The sequence below is a fragment of the Temnothorax americanus genome, unplaced genomic scaffold (genome assembly GCF_048541705.1).
Source record: "Temnothorax americanus isolate GAGA-0224 unplaced genomic scaffold, ASM4854170v1 Scaffold2, whole genome shotgun sequence".
In the NCBI taxonomy this organism is placed as follows: Eukaryota; Metazoa; Arthropoda; class Insecta; order Hymenoptera; family Formicidae; genus Temnothorax; species Temnothorax americanus.
This window is the reverse complement of record NW_027509338.1, coordinates 5884781-5904239: the sequence shown is the minus strand read 5'-3', so window position 1 is coordinate 5904239 and position 19459 is coordinate 5884781. Positions and strand designations below refer to the sequence as shown.

Below are 19459 nucleotides of genomic sequence, written 5' to 3'. Positions count from 1 at the left end.
GAATTCATCCGATTAGATTTTAGAACAAAATGGATAGAGATTAAGATAATCTGATCGGTCGAGTTTCTCAAAGTCCGACAACGGACAATGGGCCTTCAATGCGGATTTGATACGGGCTTTAAGCCCGTGTCACACCACGTAATCGCGGACGCGGATCGGATTGAGATTGCGGATCGCAGGCGTCAGCGCGAGAGAAAGACACAAAAGCCGAATTCGCGTAAACAAACCGACACATGCTGACGGAAGAGTGAACTAAGTAGAGGTGAATGTGGGTTGACGTGGGTGAGTGCAAGAGAGCTCGGGCTCGGATGCAATTCTTCTTCGAGCCGTCCGCTCCCTGTGCAGTCGCCGTCGATTCCTCTTTCGATCGCGTTTGACATGGACGTGAATATCGCGTCGCGACGTGCAGCAATTGACACCTAATCAGGATCGTCGACTCTGCGTTCTCCACTCCGACCTCCGTGTCTCCTTGTCCCCTCATTGTCTTGAGCATTTAACCAATATGTCAGACGTGAAGAGCCTCGAACACCCCACGCTGAAGGTAAATTTTCTTCGTTACACGGGATGCTTTCGAGATATTTTACCGTTTGGAAATTTTATCCTGGCACCCCGTATAATTTGTACACACACATACACATACATATTTGTCAAGTGAAGTAATAATCTTTTATGATGTTTAAAGAAGCATTTCTCTGAAAATAAATCTAGGAATATAAAGGTAAACCGAATGTTTAAAAAGTGTTACATATTTTGAGAGCAGGTAGTATTCATTAAAACGTGAGGAAAATGTCCAGTAAATAATAGGTCTTTAATCAAATACCTATTAAGATATGTGTGTGATCAGTCTTTATCGTATACTACTATAGAAAGTGCTCTGTGTAGTTCCCATTCATTATTATACGTCCTTCAGCCTTGCAAATATACCTGGCTGCTTTCGGATTTGCTGGCATTGCATTAAATACAATGCAATGTGTAAAGGCCTTGGTATATTTAACCCCCATCAACGACATACGAACATTGCATTGAACCACATAGAGCACTTCATACAGTGTATGATAAAGATTCACCCACATCTTAATATGTATTCGATTTAGGTCCTACGTTTACTGGATATTTTCTTGTTTTGATGAATACTATCTGTTCTCAAAATATGTAACACTTTTCTTTAAACATCCTGAATAATACTTTTTGAAATACAAATCTTTGAAGAACAAATAATCTCTAAAAGTAAAATTCTTAGCAGAGATAAATATTTTATGTATAAATATATGCAATAAATGTGTAAATGCATTACGTAGTCTGTCAATTTTCTATATTAAACGCATGCTTTATTTCATATTTATTTTAAATTCCTGCGATAGAAACTTTGATGAATATTTATACAGTGTTTAATAAATGTTTTAATAAGAATATATATCAAAATCTGCTTAATATGCATTTAATTAATGTAATTAAAAAAAAAACAGGTTCCATACGAGCTTCTGAATAAGAAGTTCCGCTCCGCTCAGAAAACTCTCGACAGAGAAGTGTCCCATGTCCAAGCGGTGTCTAACGAACTTGAGAAAAGTTTGAAGACCGACGGATCTTATGTGGCAACGGGAGAAATCAGCAAGTTGCTCGGTGGCGTGGTCGCCAGGCTTCAAGTTCTAAAGCGTAAAGCCCAGGAATCCATAGCGGAGGAATTGCAAGCCGGCATGGTGTGCAAAAGAAGATTAGATCACTTAAAGGATCATGCCAATACCTCCTCGAGTGCCGTGAATCAGTGGAGACGACAGAGATTAGACAGAATGCTAGTGGAATATTTTCTTCGCAAGGGATATTATAAAACGGCAACCAAACTGGCAGACAGCAGCGAGCTTAGAGATCTAACAAATATTGGTATGTCGCATTTCTCTTATCTTATCTGAAATAATGATCTATCAATATTGAAGTTGTACCAGAAAATCACATCTTCACAAAAATATAATTTTTGTAATGGGAAAAAAGTAGGATTATAGAAATATTTAGGCATGTAAATTTTCAAGTAAAAATTTAAAAAACTAATAAAAGAGCCGATATGAGTTGAAAAAATATCCCAAGAAAGAGAAATTTAAGAAAATATTTCTTTGAACCGTCAAGTTTCTAAAATTTTTAAATTTTTCATGTTTACCAAGTATTTTGGATCATTTACAGATGTATTTATGGTATCGAGGGAAGTAGAGAAATCTTTAGCCAATCACGAAACTGCGAGATGCATCGGTTGGTGTCACGACAATCGTTCGAAATTAAGAAAACTAGGCAGTACTATGGAGTTTAATTTGCGCGTGCAAGAATTTATCGAATTAGTGCGAACCGACAGGCGGCTCGATGCGGTGAAGCATGCTCGCAAATACTTTGCTAACTATGACGATTATCAGCTGCAGGAGATTCAGTGCTGCATGGGCCAGTTGGCCTTCCCAGCCCACGCATACTTGAGTCCTTATAAAGATCTACTGGATGAAAAGAGGTTTGTTTATACATTTGCCATTTATAAACTGACATTGTTATCGTATTTAATTCGTTATACAAAGTTGAAAAAAATCTCGTAATAATATAAAAATTATATAATAGTTTATTTGATTTATATAAATCAATAATATTTCATAAAAATTTGTCTACAGATGGGATAAGCTGATCGAGACGTTTCGGCAAGAAAACTACAGACTGTTTCAGTTAGCGAGTCAGAGCGTATTCACGGTAGCTCTGCAAGCCGGTCTGTCAGCTCTTAAGACTCCCCAATGTTATAGTGCTAATAAAGAAGGCCGAAATCCTAGTTGTCCAGTTTGCAACGAAGCGTTGAATGAATTAGCCGCACCGTTGCCTTTCGCTCACTGCTCACAATCACGACTCGTTTGCAGTATAAGTGGGAAACCACTAAATGAATATAATCAGCCTATGATGATGCCGAATGGATATGTATATGGTGAACAAGTAAGTTAAATTATTAAAACATTAATAAGTTAAATAATAATTTAAGAATGTTATAACTCTTAAAATATCAATATTTCAAAGTATTGAAAAGAGTAATGCTAGTAAAATAAATGGCCTAAAGATAATATAATCAATATGACGTCAATGTAGAGTATTAAAGTAATTTCGAATAAAAATATTAATTATTACAGTATTAAACGTATTATACAAGGAAGATTGATGCATGCACTATGTATGTACGTGTGTATGTGTATTGTGTTCTATACATGTTAATTTTAGTAAATTGTCCATATGTATTAATTATATAAATATGCATTTTTTTTTCAATGATTTAATTTTTGGCAAAAATTTAATTTTAATTATATATTATAATTGATTTTAAAATTTATTTCATAATATGTATTTGAGAAAATGTTAGATGAGTGTAGTTTTTTTAATATACATATATTTGCACTTATAATTTTTGTTGTAGGCATTGGAAAAGATGGCTCAAGAAAATAACGGTACAGTGATTTGCCCAAAGACCAAAGAAGTATTCCCATATAAAAAGATCGAAAAAGTTTACGTAATGTAAACTTCCACATTGACACAAAGTATATACATACGTTGTATTATATGCTTAACGCTTATAGCCCTCTTCTTGCTCCAATCTCTCTGTTATTTGATAATAATAATAATAATAATTGTATACTACTGATATATTACTGGAAGGAAATAACATCTATTTTTAAGGAAAACTTGATCGACTTATTCACATCTATAAAATCCTGTATTAAAAAAATATGCAATTAAAAAATATTACTATTATTATAATTTGTTGTACGGAAATATTAGCTGATTATTTGTTAACGGGGATAGTTAGTCCTTATTCATTTATTTAACGTTCTTTCTACAATATATATAAATTGAATGATTCAAATTGTTTCCATAAATCTACTTATTGATAAAACGCAACCGTGAATTTCTTATTTTACAAGGTCTTTACTTTTACATATCTAAGGTTATCAGAAGTTGCATTCTCAATCGTGGATTAAAAGAAGTCGATTTTCCAGATGTCGAATAAAATGATGCGCAAATGTAATATTAAAAATTTAAATTTTCTGATCGAAATTTAGTGAATTATTAGTGAATTATAAAAAGTGAGAATTTAATTGACTTGATTCTTCAAAATAAACTTTTCTTTTCCAAAAACCAAATCTTGGAAAAGATTCAAATGTAGGATCGAAATTTTTTCAATAATATTTTAATAAATATTATTGAAAATTATATTATTGAATATTATTGAATATTATTGAAAAATAATTTTAAATAGCTTAATGTATTTACGATCGAGAGATCTGCAATTCTTTAAACTTGGATATTTATAATTAATATATTGTATAATTAATATATTATGCATACATTCCAACATAGAAATGATAAAGCTCCATAGCGATGATAATGAATGAATCAAACCTTACAACTTATATCATTAAAGGCTTGTATCATTTTTATGTGGAAATGAATGCGTATTTAAATCTTATGTGTGTGTATAAATGTGTAATACTAATGCGTGAATATTTTTAATAAAGATTGCTTATATGTGTAATCTAAATGGTACGATATGCGCGAAACAATCCGTCGAATGAAATTTACTTGTTTGACTGAGAATCCACATATAAAAATATTTTATCTACTCTATCAATTTCTTTTTCCTTTTCTCTTCCTTAAATTCAATGAGTCTTCCGATTTTATTGGATTATTCATCGAATTCCCTTGATCATTTATTGTCTGTTGGTTTATATGGAGGATTGTCCTTGTAGGAATTCAGAATGCGTTTTAGAATTACCATTTTCGCCAGTAATAAGATAACGCGATCGAGGTAAAAAATTCCATTATTTTTTTTTAAATAAGTAATGAATAGAAAATATTACACATATTTTTAATTGCAATGCATTGATTCTATGAGGCAACTTATTTATCATGTTATAACTGTATTTTCGTGGAGATAATTTTCATATATATAATGTTATAATCTATTAAATCAATTAAATAGATTAATTAAATTGGATTACATATCAATGTAATCTAATTTTTGTTAAATTCTTAGAATCATTGCATCACAAATGAAAAAGTCCCTTTTCTTCAAATGCGTTTGTAGTACAACTGGTTACGTTCATCGATTAGTAAAAATTAAGTCGATGAAAGATGATAAATTGATTATGATTATGCAGAGTAAGTTGATCGAGATAATAAATGTGTTATAGAGAGTTTGAAGATACCACATCAGTATTCCGTCTTTTAGAATATCTAACGAAGAAGTTATTAATTGTTCATTTGTGAGAGACGAGGGCTCACGATAAATTACATTTTAGCATAATTAAAAATGCATGTGTAAATGCGATGAAATAAAATTCGCACTTCTGCTGAATACATCCCACATCTTATACAGTGTTATACTTCGACATATTATATTCTGTATTGTGCGGATTTAATAGTGCTTATCAGTACAGAGTAGAATACAATAGATAAAATCTGATAAAATCAGTAAGAATAAAATTTGGTAAAATTTAGTCAAACATTTTAGGAACATCTTGTTCGTATCATAACGGAGCATAACATTTGGATGAAATTCCTGTACAAAAATATAAAATTAAAAACACTTATAAGCTGTATCAAAATGTATCCTGTACTAAAGTTAGTTTATATAATGTAATATAAATATTACATACACTGTTATAAAATTGCTGCGAGGAAGCTTTAGTCGGAATAAATAATAGATTCTTAAATTTGTGTGATAATAATAACGTGATTATGATATTAATGTATATGTTTAGCGTAAGCTTCAAAAAACATTTAACATTAGTTATTTAAAGCTATAATCTATTTAAGAATCCATTTTTATTTAAGCAATGTGTGCTGCAGTTAAAAAATTATGGAGATTGTCCAGGTACAGTTTAATGGAAGAGTATTGTATAGCTTAATCTCACGACCACTTAAAATGCGTAAAATACATGAATTTTATCGACATACATAAAGCATAAATAACATAAGCATGTATACAGATGGCAATCTTGTATACATATGATGAAAAAAGATTACATAATTATTACAAATACAACATAATCATAGCCCAAAAAAATGTAACTATACTTCCAATTTCTAGAATCGTCGTTTATTAATCTATAAATATAAGGTGGAAAGCTCGTCGTCAAAATTGTGAGAGGACTAGTATCAATTGGATGGCCAACAGTCTTAACTCTCCTGCATCATTTCTCGTAACGTAGTATAATTTGTTCTAACTGTTGCAAAACAGAAAGTTTATAAAAGCATACTAAAATTTGATGATTTTGAAATTTAATTGAAAGTATCATGAGATCAAAAAGTAGCAAAATTGTTTTAAAATAAACTTCATTATGACTTCTGAAAAAAATTCGAAATACTGCAAATCTTTATGTAAATACAATATATATCAATATATATATATGTAGCAAAAATATTAAATAAAGTACCAAATAGTACTAAAAAAGTAAAAAAATACAACCTTGTACTTGCAGAGTAGAATATAATGCTACAAATAAAATGAAAATTCATTATAAGACTATTGCTTCAGATCTTGTTACATTTTATTATGATGTAAAGAAATTATCAGACTTGGCCTTATATTTTATATCATTTGTAATTATGTTGGCCCTTAATTTTACCAGATTCAAGCTGCAGAATTTGGACAATTCGAAATTGTAAATTTAGTTTTAATATAATTAAGTAAAACCGTATATATAATTGTTTAACTTGTAGAATGCTGAGAAATGTCATTTAAAATTATCTCGTCTTTAAAATTAGTTTCATACTGTAACATATCTATGACCAGACTAATTTAAAAACGAAATATTCTCTGCAGAAAAATTCAGCATGGCAACTTTAGCGTAAACTCTATTTGAAAATGTAATGCTTATCCATTAAGAGATATATTCTCGTTGCGCGTTTAGTGCTATATGAGAAATCATTTGATAATAATTGTATTAAATGTTTTCATTCTCTTTTAAATGTGATCGTAATAAATGAACGTTATATGTATATAACGTTAAACGCGCAACGAATTATACAGATTTTAAGGTGCCTTTACATGCTGACGCTCGACGCTCATTTTCAGCGGAAAGAAGGTCGCATGACCACACGTGACGCCGGCGTCAATTGGAATTCATGAAAAGGAAAACAACGTCAAAATTTCGGCGTCTTCGCGCTGCTTTGGCTTTGACGTTTAAAGCTGAGAAAATCCAGCTTTCTTTGCTTGACGCTAGCGTCAGATCGAAATCACGTGATCTCGCGATACGCTGAAACTGGCTGAAACGCGTCCCATGAATTCGCACCTTTATACGTAATCTTCCTGATAAATTTAATGATTTAGCGATTATTATTTGTATACGAAAACTAAAGCGACGCATAGCTTCTTTTTATTAATAAGGCTTATTGGTCCGGTTTTAGTAATAGGGGCAGTAGTAATATAGTAGACCTAGTTTCTATAACTTCATAAAACCATGAATTCTGGTATTTCCTATACAAATCTGTTGTAAGACGATCAGATTGTGTCATTAATGCACTTTACATGGTCTTAATTTACTTTCGTATTTCTATTTCTCCTATTAACGGGACTTTAAAAATCATCAATTAATAGAAACTTCAAGCCACACACCTATAAAAAACACGCATTACTTCAAACGGCTTTTACTTAAAAGTTTATCCTTATAGTTTGTTATTTAAAGAATTGTAGATTATATATATATATATAATCTACATATATATATATATATATATATATATATATATATATATATATAGATTTATACGTATATGTTTAACGAATATATAAGCAAACGAGCATTCTCCAAAACACTTCTCTCATTCGTGTCGAAGAAAGTAATTTCCGTTTCTGAAATACTATTTCTTTTCTCGAGCTGTTCTTAGAAATAACATTTTACTTATCCTCTTCGACATTGTTCTTTCTCCAAGTTTTTAAATTATTTTATATTAATTTGTAATTGTGAAAGATAAACTGTGCATTCTTAATTTTTAATCTTTTTTCTAGCTCCTGAGTTAATATATAAGCATATCGCGATGCTGAATCTTAACTTTAAAACGATCAAAATGTCACGTTGGCCACGAGAGAAGGCATCACCATGGAAAATAGAATTCCCGTGAAAATCCCCGTGATCAAAGACGCTGCCCCAAACATGCCAGCTGTCGAAGCGTACTGCGAATCCACCATTCTAAATACAAAATATCGTGTAGTAACATTGTATGTATATGTATATATTGTGTACAAAGTCACATAAATTTCGTGTATCTTTTAATTTTTCTCTTTATTTTTTATTAATCATGCTTACCTAGGGCAATACATCATCGATAATGACGACAGATAGCCGCTACTAAGGCCCATAGTAACGGCAATGACGAAGAACACCCAATCATCATTGATAAGTATCGGCAATATTCGTTTTGTTTCAGCCGGCTGATAGTTGCAGAGCAAGAATAACGGTACGTAAGCAAGTCGCAGAACCACTGGGATCACCAGATATCTCTTGCTCGGCTGTAAAAGAATTAATAAATAAATAGAATTTATACAGTACGTATCAAAGATATTTATCAACTATAATTTTGTAACAATATAATAAACCATGCAAGAAATGTAAAATATAAATATAATATTATAAAATGTGATATATAAAACTGGAGCCTACATACCCACTGAACTAATGACGCAATCGAGCTTCCCAGCATGGCGGTGATATTGAACGTTAAAAAGCACATAACGCTGCTATAATAGTCAGATGGAACCACAAAATTCTCATCTGAAGAACGTATATCGGATTGGACAGATGGGAAAAGCGCTAAAGTAACGAAGAAGATTAAAAATGTGTTGAAGCATTGTGGGAAACACGCCTTGAACACCAGCCAATAGGCTGGTTTAGGTTTATGTTTTCCTCTTGAACTGCTCTCTAATTGTCTTTTATTCATCTCTTTCTGATGGAGAAGCTCGTGATATCGATAGAACCTCTGCAATACAATTTATTAACATTAGTTAAACTGTATTAATTAATAAATTTATAATTGACTAATTTAAAAATTCATTTTTAATAAGAATCTTACGTTAATTGGAAGTGCAAAGTATGTGTCAAAGCAAGCCAAGAGAATGAACAAAGCCGTGATGAAATAATATATGGCGGCGGTGCGCGCGTTTGGAGCCATTATTTGCGCTAGGAAGTTTATTATAGCTGTAAAAGTTCCACTGATATTCTGAAAATAACACATTACAAATGTCTTTACATTATGCAGCTCTTTATCAGATGTGATTGATGTGATACTTACTGAGCCTAAAACAACAGCGCCCGTGTACTTAATGGGTAATTTAGCTGCCATTCCAAACACCGAGTTCTGGTAAATGCCATTGGCAGCTAAAACATAAATTTTCAATTATGCACAATTTAAATATCAAGAATCAATAACGTAACAATGTTTATTAATAATTACATATCTTTGTTTATTTTAGTTATTATATTAGTTTTAATATAATTTATTAAACATTTAATAGTTTTAAATACTGATAAATTAATAATAAAAAAGTTACTTACTATTTAATATAACAACGGATACCATAGTAATCCAGAAGAATACTCCGGACCAGTCAGAACTGTCAGTCATTGCCAAGACGACAGTAAAGACAAATATCAAGACCAGAACAAAGATACTCCATACTATGCGCGTCGTCAAGTTACCTCTGAAAAGTCAGAAACATCTCTTTAGTAAAACGCATTATTATTTAACAATCATTAATTAAATGAATATCATTAATATTATAACAAAGGTGTATATCAATTAGGGAAACATAAAATATTTTTGTTGCAAAATGTATATTTTATTTTGTATACATACCCAAATTGTAAAAATACATTTAACCAGTTGAATAACAAATTCGGTACTTGTGATGCAAATCCCAGATATGCTAGAAAATTCGTCGCATAGTTCGTATCTATACCAGTATATTCCTTAGACAATTTGTATCCGACAAAATACTGCAAATATATGGCAATTATGTATATATGTATATATATGTAGTGTTATAATTTTAACTAGTGCAATTATTATAAATCATTATACTTGGCTTACTTGTTTAGCTGTTATAAACATATTCCATGGCATCAAGGCACCGATTCCATGAAGTACCAATATAAAAAATACTAAATTTAATCTAAAACAAAATACAAAATAATATAACTTTACTTAAATCAACTATATTTTTACGATATTATTACAATATTGTTACGTACAAAATTTTCTACATTATTCTAATAATATATATAAATTTTACGTATAATTTTATAATATAAACAAGTAATTTTTGTCAAACAAATATTAATAAACATATAATTATACCTATCTCTAGGAGGATTCAATTCAAGATTTGCTTGATCCATTGTAACGCCTTTAAAATTCAATTCGTCGTCAGGTCTACCTGTACCTTCCCATCCCGGTGAAAGACGTACAGGTTCTGAACCTTAAATGCAAATTAATTCGTCAATCTCAAAGATTTGCTAAATATTTTATATTACGTGTATTATTTATAATATTAGATCTTGTTGCCAATATCACTATTATTACATTAATTATAAATTCAAAAAATAATTTACATTAACTTAATTTAAAAAATAATTTTTTTTTAACGTTAAATTAAAAAAAAATTTCCGTTTAAATCAAATTCAAATTTTTCTTTCTTAAATTTTCAAATTAAGAAATTAAATTACCTAAGCTAATATAACATTCTTAAATCATTTTTCTTAAATTTAAGAAATTAATATCTTACTATATATTAAAGGTATATTAAATATATCTATTAATTTTAAAAAGATATATTGCAAATAAATTCAAAATTTAATAAATTTTGACTTTTATCACAAAGAATTAAAAAAATAATTATAATTAAAACAATATTGAGATGGTTCTTAATGGTTCTTAATATGGTTCTTAAGTATATAAAAGGCAAGAAAGATTTGAATATAAATAGCACACCGAGAGATATCTTAAAGAGAAAAAAAGTAAGAGAAGTAATTGAGATAGCTGATTACAAAAAAAAAAAGATAATTACGTACAGTCGCTATAATGGAATGTCACAATCAATTGACTCATTAAGATCAATTGATGCACTATGAAGACGTAATACATAAATATACGAAATATTAACAATTTATACAAAAAGATAGATAATAATTAACGTAATAAAAAGTAATATGTATGTATAGTACACACAGTAATTGATTATCAATTACTAACAAGCAGAAGAAAAGTGTTATAAGATTAGCAAATAAAACTTGTAAAAAAAAACGGTTATAAATTACCTTTTACAAAGCTAGTATTAGCAAAATTGCTAATATAATATACAATGGTATACAAATATAGCTACAAAAAAAACTACATAAATATATAAATAAACTAATAAAAATATAATATATATAAATATTATTCTCAATAAAAGTAATAAAATAAATTCAACGTATAAGACAAAAAGATTTGATTATAATCATTATATAGTACAGAATTTATGTAAGTATAAAAAATTATGTACTTATGTCAATTATATATGAGAAAGAAATTGTCAACTACCTGTTACAGCCATTTTCCTTGCACTTAATTATTTAAATGGATGTTAGTAAAATAAGTAATAAAGAAAGATTATATCATTGCTCAGTAAATTATAAATTATTGATAATGATTTTCTACTGATTGCCGTGGGAATTAGAAACACTGCTTCAAGTCTCGCGCTTATGACTGTTAGTGACTACAGAATAGGCTCTCATATTCATTTAGCTAAATCAGCATGTCACATCAGCAAAATAAAACTTTATGCACAAGAGAATGTGATTCTCTTATAGAAGCTACAATGAAATATATTTTAACGCTGTTAGTGACATTATTATTGTATATATTTTTCACAATTATGAATAATACAGAGTTATTAATATTAACAATTAAATATACAATGTAACGAACAAGCAATGTAAGAAAGATTGATAAGTTACAAAAAGCTGTATGCTAAGTAAAAGTATAAATAATGTAAATATAAAAGATAAATAAGAGAATATATAGAGAAGAGAAAAAGATACATAAATAAACCAATATGTAATAAAATTATGAATAAACATCGATTATTTTAAATCTTTTACATTATTTTATAATTATTTTTTAATATTTTTAGTCAGTTTATAATTGATTTTCTCTTTATAATTTTGCTGAAATAAAACTTCTAAGAATTTTAATGTACTTATGGTTATCTGCTACAAAGCAATAAGATAGCAAGTAATAAACATGCATTCCAAAATAAAAAAAGACCTTTTGTCTTCAAAATATCTTATCAATCTTCAATTGTACTATAATAGAGTTAGATAAATGATAGCTCAGAAAAATTCTCAAGAGTCCAAGAAAATAAACACGATCTCTTGATTTTCGAAATTTAAGATATTTCAATTTTCTATATTAAAGATAATTTATTAACTTTTTTTTATTAAAAATGAATCAATCTATATGAGTGTATTATTAAACCTAAAATTATTTCAATAACATAGTTAATACAATTATCAGTCGTGCGAAATACAATTCACAATATGTTAAATTCAATCTAAACATTTGGATGTTGATACAATAATATTGCAATTGCAATTTTGTTCCATAGATTGAATTATTTAAAATTTATTTAAATTTCTCACTAAAAATAACTCAAAATCTATTATTTAAACTTCACTGAATTATCTTAAATCATAAGTATTATATATCTATCATGTTCAGCTGTCCACGACAGCTAAACCAGTTTGTTCAGCTGTCGTACGTTATACAATTATTATCAGATTAAAATTAATGAGATATGTTTTTGTATCAAGTCCAACAAACTACGAACCAATGTTAAATCCACAAATACTTCACTGTCAATGCCAAGGATGCCAAGTCCACAGCCTGAAAGCTTCTTGTACAGACTGGTTTGAGCAACTGTACAGCGGGAAAATAAAACTACAAGAAAGCCGCTGCATTCCCCCGTAGCCATGACGGCGGATGCAACAGACGGCGTACTGCGGTCTCATTACCTTTCGAAGGTACGATGCGGGTCCCATTGGAGTCTTTCAGAAGAGTCTGCTCCTCAGGCCCCGCACCAAATTCCTTCTTCGTGTAAGTGCCCGCCATAATCTTTTTTTGTTGATTTTGTTTCCGTTGCAAAAGAGAGGTTCTTCAAACGCTATTGACTTCGACGACGACTTCGGTAATAACTGCGACGACGATTTAGCGCATCCCTCAATGACCGGTCCACAAAGAGTGTAATTTTATAAGCACTTCCTGCACTCCACTGCACGATTTTGTCCTCGCCTGGAAAAACAATATTTATTTTAATTGTGGTATCTTTGGTGACATCGTATATAAAATTTTCACAAAATCGTTGAGGTTTGTCGTTATCGCGAGTGTCAAAATAAAATTTAAAGATCCTTAAATCATAAAAATTTGCATTTTTATGAATCACAAAGAAGTAAATAATTCTAAAAAAATTCAAATTATAAAAATAAATTATATTTCTTGATTTTAAGCAAACTACAAACACTAACATAAATATTAATATCTTATACAAATATGATCATACTAGTTTAATAATTAAATCTGAATATGCTCAATATTTCTAACATAAGTAAATTAAATAAAGAAGAAATTAACACAGTATCAATGTGTAACATCTTTATAAATCGCAAAAATAAATTAGAAAATAAAATATCTTCTATATTATACGTATGTATGTACAATGACCCAGATATGATATCAATGTCGCAATCAAGGGATTGGATATACCTCGTGCAAGAGTACTCTTGATGTAGGTCAAGCAAGCAAAATATTAAAGCGAGCGTGTGATAAACATACAAATTCTCCTCTACGCTAGTCTAGATTACGAGACAAGTCGGACGTGTGTAGGTATTCCGTGCGTGTCTCGCAGCCCAGGGCAGGTAGGTTAAGGGAGAGTTAGGAAGAACGTGGCCGACGAGAGAATAGACAGACCTTACGCCGGGCGAACCTTTTTTTTGCGTTGCTCGTTCTCGCGCTCGACTACCGGAGTAACCGGAGAGCGATTCGCCAGGCTTATCGCCGGCGATTGACGTTAATGGGCCGCCCGAAGGGTGGGTGCGTGGCGAGATAAAGAATCACGTGCCAACGTCCATCGGCCGACGGTTCGAGGTTCGAGCGCGGTTCCGTGCGGTTTTGTTTGTTTGCCCTGGCCTCGCACACTGGGCGCGAGAGCAAGAGGGGGAGAGAGAGAGAGAGAGAGAGAGAGAGAGAGAGAGAGAGAGAGAGAGAGAGAGAGAGAGAGAGAGAGAGAGAGAGAGAGAGAGAGAGAGAGAGAGAGAGAGAGAGAGAGAGAGAGAGAGAGAGAGAGAGAGAGAGAGAGAGAGAGAGAGGGTTGCAGTCAGCGACGGAGTAAACGGAGTTGAGCCGAGAATGCCGAGATCGTACGAGATACCGGGAGCGGCGGGAGCACTGCGGGACGGCGGCACGCGAGCGACCGTACCATGTTTTTCCGTACTGCACGGCGCAACGGCACACACCGCTTAGGTTTTAGGTTAGGTCGCGAGAGGGGAGGTTACGAGTTCAGCGCAGCGAGATATTCGATTCGAGATATACGGCGCGGCGCCGAAGCGCGCCGAGGAGCGCCGAGCGCCCACGGCGGCCCACGAGGGTGCGACGTTCGAAAAGGACGAAAGGTAAAAGGCGTAAAAATAGCCGCGCGACGACGAGTCTCCGTTCGTTTCGATCGTTCGACGGGACGAGGAATGAAAAAGAAAAAGATGAAAACACACGGATACTCACACTCGCGTGGACACTGGACACGCGACGGCCGTCGAAGTCGAATGCCCGCGAACAACGCGGTTGGAACTGTTGGGAGCGCCGATATATTAATAAATCATGCGCGCGATAAATCGCGCTCGATGGAGCGTGACGTGACGTTCCCCCTGTTTACGCCCGCATTCGTGATTTCACTGATTTCAGCCGTGTTTTTCTCGTCTCTCTTTCCGAGTTCTTTTTTTCCTCCCCCCTCCCCCCTATCCGGAGTACGATCTCTTTCGCGAATGCAAGAAGCGCGGCTAAAATGAATATGCAATCGAGCAGCATCGACAATTACGAGTCTCGCTTCTTTTAAGGTCTATTCAAACGTGCTTGCATCGCGGCGTGAATTATACACGCAAAAGAAACCAGTCAATTAGGCGTGTAATACGGATGCGAGCATATATACGCGCTGTGACATCGTTCCGCGCTTTGGACCGACGATTGGTCAATTTTTTAAACATGAACGCGGCTGTATGGATAGACCATAGACCCAATAATTATATGGAAGCTGGTGACCTCATAATTGTTTAAATAATCGCGATGAAGATAAAGCAATCAACGGCGCTAAAGAATGTTACGTAATTGCATCTAATGCAAGTAGCAGCGTATCTATTTCGAGTTTTAATTATATTCTTATGCTTCATTAGATATCGAATCTTTTGATAAAAAATTGCTTAGCTTGCGTAAATAATTGCTAGAGTTGCATAACAGTTGCAACTCTAGCATATAGTTTTATAATAAAAGTTGTTAAAAGCCTTGCTAACATCAACTAGGAAAACAATAGAAAATAATAGGCTTAATTAATATAACAATTTAAAAGATAATTATACGTATTTTTATATTTGAATGTATATTACTGTGTAAAACAGAGACAAAAATATATTTTCAACACATACATGGATATATATGTATATACATTTATTTTTGTACAAAAAAGAACACATTTTTTTTCTATTAAATATTTTCCCTAAGCCTCGGTGATTTTTTTACGTTTTGTCAACCCCAAGTTTCCGTTTGATATCGATTGCTCTTCTCCAAATGCTTAATGAATGTTTCTGCTTGCTCCTTCGTCATTTTACCGATTTCTTTTGCTAAACTAACGAATTCGTCGCGCACGTTGTCCGGCATATTCTTAGAATTTCCCGCTAAATAAATACTGCCATTGTTTTCTAAAAATTGCCAGCACAGCTCCCTTTGCTGGCGGATAAGATGCTGCACATATCTGAAAGAAAAACGTTAAAAAATACAATTAAGAAAGTTAAGATTTAATACACATATTCTATCATTTATTATTTATATTATAATAATCAATTCTAAAATAATAACGAACTGTACCTTAATTTCGTATTTGAGATAATAAAACAAAATTATAATTCTAAAACAATTTTATTTTAATTACTTACATTTTGCGATCCTGATCTCTGGAAAACGCGCAGAACACTTTCAGATTGTTCTCCCTCGATAAACGTTCAAAATCCTGCCTGCAATGATAATCCTTATCCTCATTCCTGCATCCAAAGAACAGGATGCATTCTTTCAGGTCTTCTTCTTTTTTTGCTCTCTCGAAAAGCAAAGATCTAAACGGAGCCACTCCAGTTCCAGGGCCAATCAAAATCATCGGCTTGTCGTTGTTGAATCGAAAAGTTCCTTTCTGCAGCCAAAAGATCACTTTGTCGTTATTTTTTAAACTTGCTAGCCACTTTGAACATAACCCAAATCTTGGTTCCACCAATCTGGTCTTAAATTTAACTACCGCTACCAAGACTTGTATTCTATGTGGAGTAGTTTCTAAGCTGGAGGCGATGCTGTAAGGACGTGGCTTTATTGGCGACATGATTTCAAACAATAATTTAATGTTCATCTTACTGGTCGTGCGAGGGAAATCTGTGAGAACCTCCAAAATATTTCGTCTCGGTCTGTTTATATAATCATAAAGCTCTTCTTGACCAATCGGACTGGCAAATTCGCACAGTTTCTCTTTCTCCAACTCATTTTCGCTGATAAGAGATAAAGTGTGCACGGTAGATCTTCGTGGCTTGAAATTCAGGTCCCAGTATTGCTCAACGATCTCTTTCAAAGTTAAATTTCGTTTTAAAACAAACGGAACCTTTATCTCCTTCTCCGATACTTGGATCACCGTATCTGGAAACAGTTTTATCTCGTGTTCGCGTAGTATGTCGAAAAATCGTTTCACCTGTTCCGCAGTATTCTTTGGTCTAATGTAGATAACGTCTCCAGGATCATATTTAATATTATCCGCTTGGATGTTTATTAATCTAACATCTTGAAAGTGATCTTCGGAAGTGGTTCTTATATTTTCAACTATCGTTCCTATTCTAACATCGCTATTTATGAACGTTTCTTGCGCATAGATGTCAGCATTTGATTGATACGGACTGCCCGTTAACCGTTCGTCAATACGTATCGGATTTAATTGATTTATTTTTATTATTGAAACACCAAATCTCTCGATTATTGAGTTTTCTTCATTCGTTATCTCTTTCACAGAAATTTCAAAAATGTCTACAATTTCGTCCCATAATTTTTTGATCCAGGGATCGACTACAGCGTCAATTCCCAGATTGTGCTGATCATCAGCAAGTCCAATGGGCAATAATTCTTTGCCACCTAATTGCGCAACGCGTTTGTTTAATTTCTTCGCAGCAAAGTTGAATTTGGAATACGAACTGTCGCCCAATCCAAGTACGCCATATTTTAGATTTTTGAGCATGGTTGCTGGAAGATTTTTGCGCAATAGTTGTCTCCAAAATTGTTTCATGTTGGCTGGAGGGTCTCCTTGTCCAGTCGTTGCGACAACGAAGATAATCAATTGTTCGGAAGGAAGATTTTGAATATCATATTCATCCAGAGATGATACGGTGCTTTGCAATCCTTTTCTATAAAATAAAAAAAAATCATATATAATTTTAGTTTTAAATTAGGATATACATATTTACATAAACTTCAAACTGTTTCTTCTGCTTTTTACATAAGAATAGAACAAAATATTGTTTATTTTTCAAATATTAAAATGTTAATATTATTTATTTTTTAAATCAAAAGAGAATATTTTCTATTTTTGTTTTAAAATTCAAACAACGTGTAATAAGAAATCCTTGATAGGTTATATAGGATAGGTAGAATTTACATGGATAAAGATGGACGAAGAGTTTATAAGGAGACTTTTTATTCGTGTATAGCGTAAAAGTAGATTATCAAGATAAAATATCACTTAATTGTTATTACTTAATTACATAATTAAATGATTTAAAATAAACTTTATATATAAAGAGTTGGAATATAATATATTTGCTTTCTGTCTTTTTTTTTATCTGAATCTTTTTTATTATTCTGAATAATATAAATGCGAAAAAAGAGATATGACAAAAATATAGAATCTTTATCGCTGATTTCTTTCTTCTGAATGTTGTTAGCTAGAAAGAAAGGATCGCATTCATAGCGAAGCTAATTATATAGGGAAAATAACAAACGTTAAAGACATAAAGGTGAATCACGTCTGTTTAAAGATCATTTAAAGATACGAGAGTAGGATTTGTGTGCCAGAAATTTTCCCAGAGGAGAAGGTTCGCGTGCCAGAGGGGAACAATAACAAAACCTTTTGGCGCTCTTCCAGATCTGCTCGGCGACGTCTTGAGCTGTTCCGGTCTCGCTTCCGTACAGCACCCGGATAACCATTTCATCCATTTTCGTCATCGCAATTCTTTCACGTCGCAATTGAATAAACTTATCGGCGATGACGAGCAGTAAACGTTACTGAAGTGTCTCAGCTGATTCGAACAGTGATGTCATCGCGATCAGACGAATGTATTGGTTTTAGCTACGTCACGTTGCATACACTTTGCATACTTAAAATAAAACATCTGGCACTGAAAGAGAGACGAAGAAAAGTCGTTATATTGCTTCTTTCGAGAACGATTGACAGCATCGTAATTGTAACATCCAAATTACGTGTCTAGCTGAGTGCGAATTCTTCAAGAAGTCTAATCGCTCCAAATCCTTTAATTCCGTCAATCAAAAACACTATAAAACAAACAGATAGGTCTTTATATTCGTTACGTTGATTGCATCCCTTGTATTTTATTCTAATTCTCTATTGCTACATTATTTTAAATGCAGACCGAAATGCGGAAATAAAAGCGGTTGTAACGAACAGACTCGCATTAAATGCCGTAAAGTGGAGTGGATCTGAGGATGTTATTTATACGTTTGGAGCAATGCGGGAAAACCTTCCGTGGCATTTGCGACAGCTAGCTGACAGATGCGGAACAATCTCGCGATCACGTTGATGAAATGTCAAGGATAAACGTTTGGGCAAACTGGTCCCAATTGGCAGCGGGCTCCGAGAGATTATAAATAAAAAAATCGCCCCGTCGATCGTGCCGATGCAATCGTATTTCTCGCGGTTTTCGAGGGAGATCTCTTAAACTCGGTTTCGGTGCAAACCTCATCGCAGTTATCACGGAGAGTCATCGAATAGAGCGAAAGTCATTCGGATTCAAAGGCAGACGTGGAGATTTAATTCGAGGGCGTTGTTCATGAGAATCGGAGTCGAGTTGTCGAAAGGTATACACGCGCGAAAAGTCGAATCGTACGTTTGCTCGTCCTT

At 32.7% G+C, this 19459-nt stretch overlaps 2 protein-coding genes across 7 annotated transcripts; one reads left to right on the top strand and one right to left on the bottom strand.

Annotated features, from left to right (window-relative positions):
* The first annotated feature begins 125 nt into the window (after window positions 1-125).
* On the top strand, window positions 126-3871 carry Kaz (E3 ubiquitin-protein transferase Katazuke). The gene is made up of 5 exons (XM_077405046.1): window positions 126-541; window positions 1467-1878; window positions 2173-2485; window positions 2640-2949; window positions 3422-3871. The coding sequence occupies exons 1-5, from the start codon at window positions 503-505 to the stop codon at window positions 3521-3523; spliced, it is 1176 nt and encodes a 391-aa protein (XP_077261172.1). The 5' UTR covers window positions 126-502; the 3' UTR covers window positions 3524-3871.
* On the bottom strand, window positions 3805-19240 carry LOC143896886 (NADPH-dependent diflavin oxidoreductase 1). Of its 6 annotated transcripts, XM_077405020.1 has the most exons (12): window positions 18449-19240; window positions 16236-17729; window positions 15972-16054; window positions 10360-10477; window positions 10093-10174; window positions 9859-9998; window positions 9558-9703; window positions 9295-9380; window positions 9076-9222; window positions 8671-8982; window positions 8313-8515; window positions 3805-8195 (listed from the first exon to the last, which is right to left on the bottom strand). In XM_077405020.1, the coding sequence occupies exons 1-12, from the start codon at window positions 18544-18546 to the stop codon at window positions 8069-8071; spliced, it is 3036 nt and encodes a 1011-aa protein (XP_077261146.1). In that variant the 5' UTR covers window positions 18547-19240; the 3' UTR covers window positions 3805-8068. The 6 variants fall into 6 exon arrangements, with proteins under 6 accessions (XP_077261146.1, XP_077261142.1, XP_077261145.1 ...); XM_077405016.1 differs by lacking the exons at window positions 15972-16054; window positions 16236-17729; window positions 18449-19240 and adding exons at window positions 13056-13332; window positions 14815-14992 and having other exon boundaries at window positions 10360-10480; XM_077405019.1 differs by lacking the exons at window positions 15972-16054; window positions 16236-17729; window positions 18449-19240 and adding exons at window positions 13056-13332; window positions 14516-14608 and having other exon boundaries at window positions 10360-10480.
* Between the last annotated feature and the right edge of the window lie 219 nt (window positions 19241-19459).

Bases quoted from the DNA above. Each gene is read 5' to 3' on its own strand.
- Kaz (XM_077405046.1), top strand. From the start codon at position 503: ATGTCAGACGTGAAGAGCCTCGAACACCCCACGCTGAAG. The intron at 542-1,466 runs GTAAATTTTCTT...AAAAAAAAACAG, and splicing joins TCGAACACCCCACGCTGAAG to GTTCCATACGAGCTTCTGAA. The intron at 1,879-2,172 runs GTATGTCGCATT...GATCATTTACAG, and splicing joins TAGAGATCTAACAAATATTG to ATGTATTTATGGTATCGAGG.
- LOC143896886 (XM_077405020.1), bottom strand. From the start codon at position 18,546: ATGACGAAAATGGATGAAATGGTTATCCGGGTGCTGTACGGAAGCGAG. The intron at 9,381-9,557 runs GTAAGTAACTTT...TTTATGTTTTAG, and splicing joins ATCCGTTGTTATATTAAATA to CTGCCAATGGCATTTACCAG. The intron at 8,983-9,075 runs GTAAGATTCTTA...ATTGTATTGCAG, and splicing joins ACTTTGCACTTCCAATTAAC to AGGTTCTATCGATATCACGA.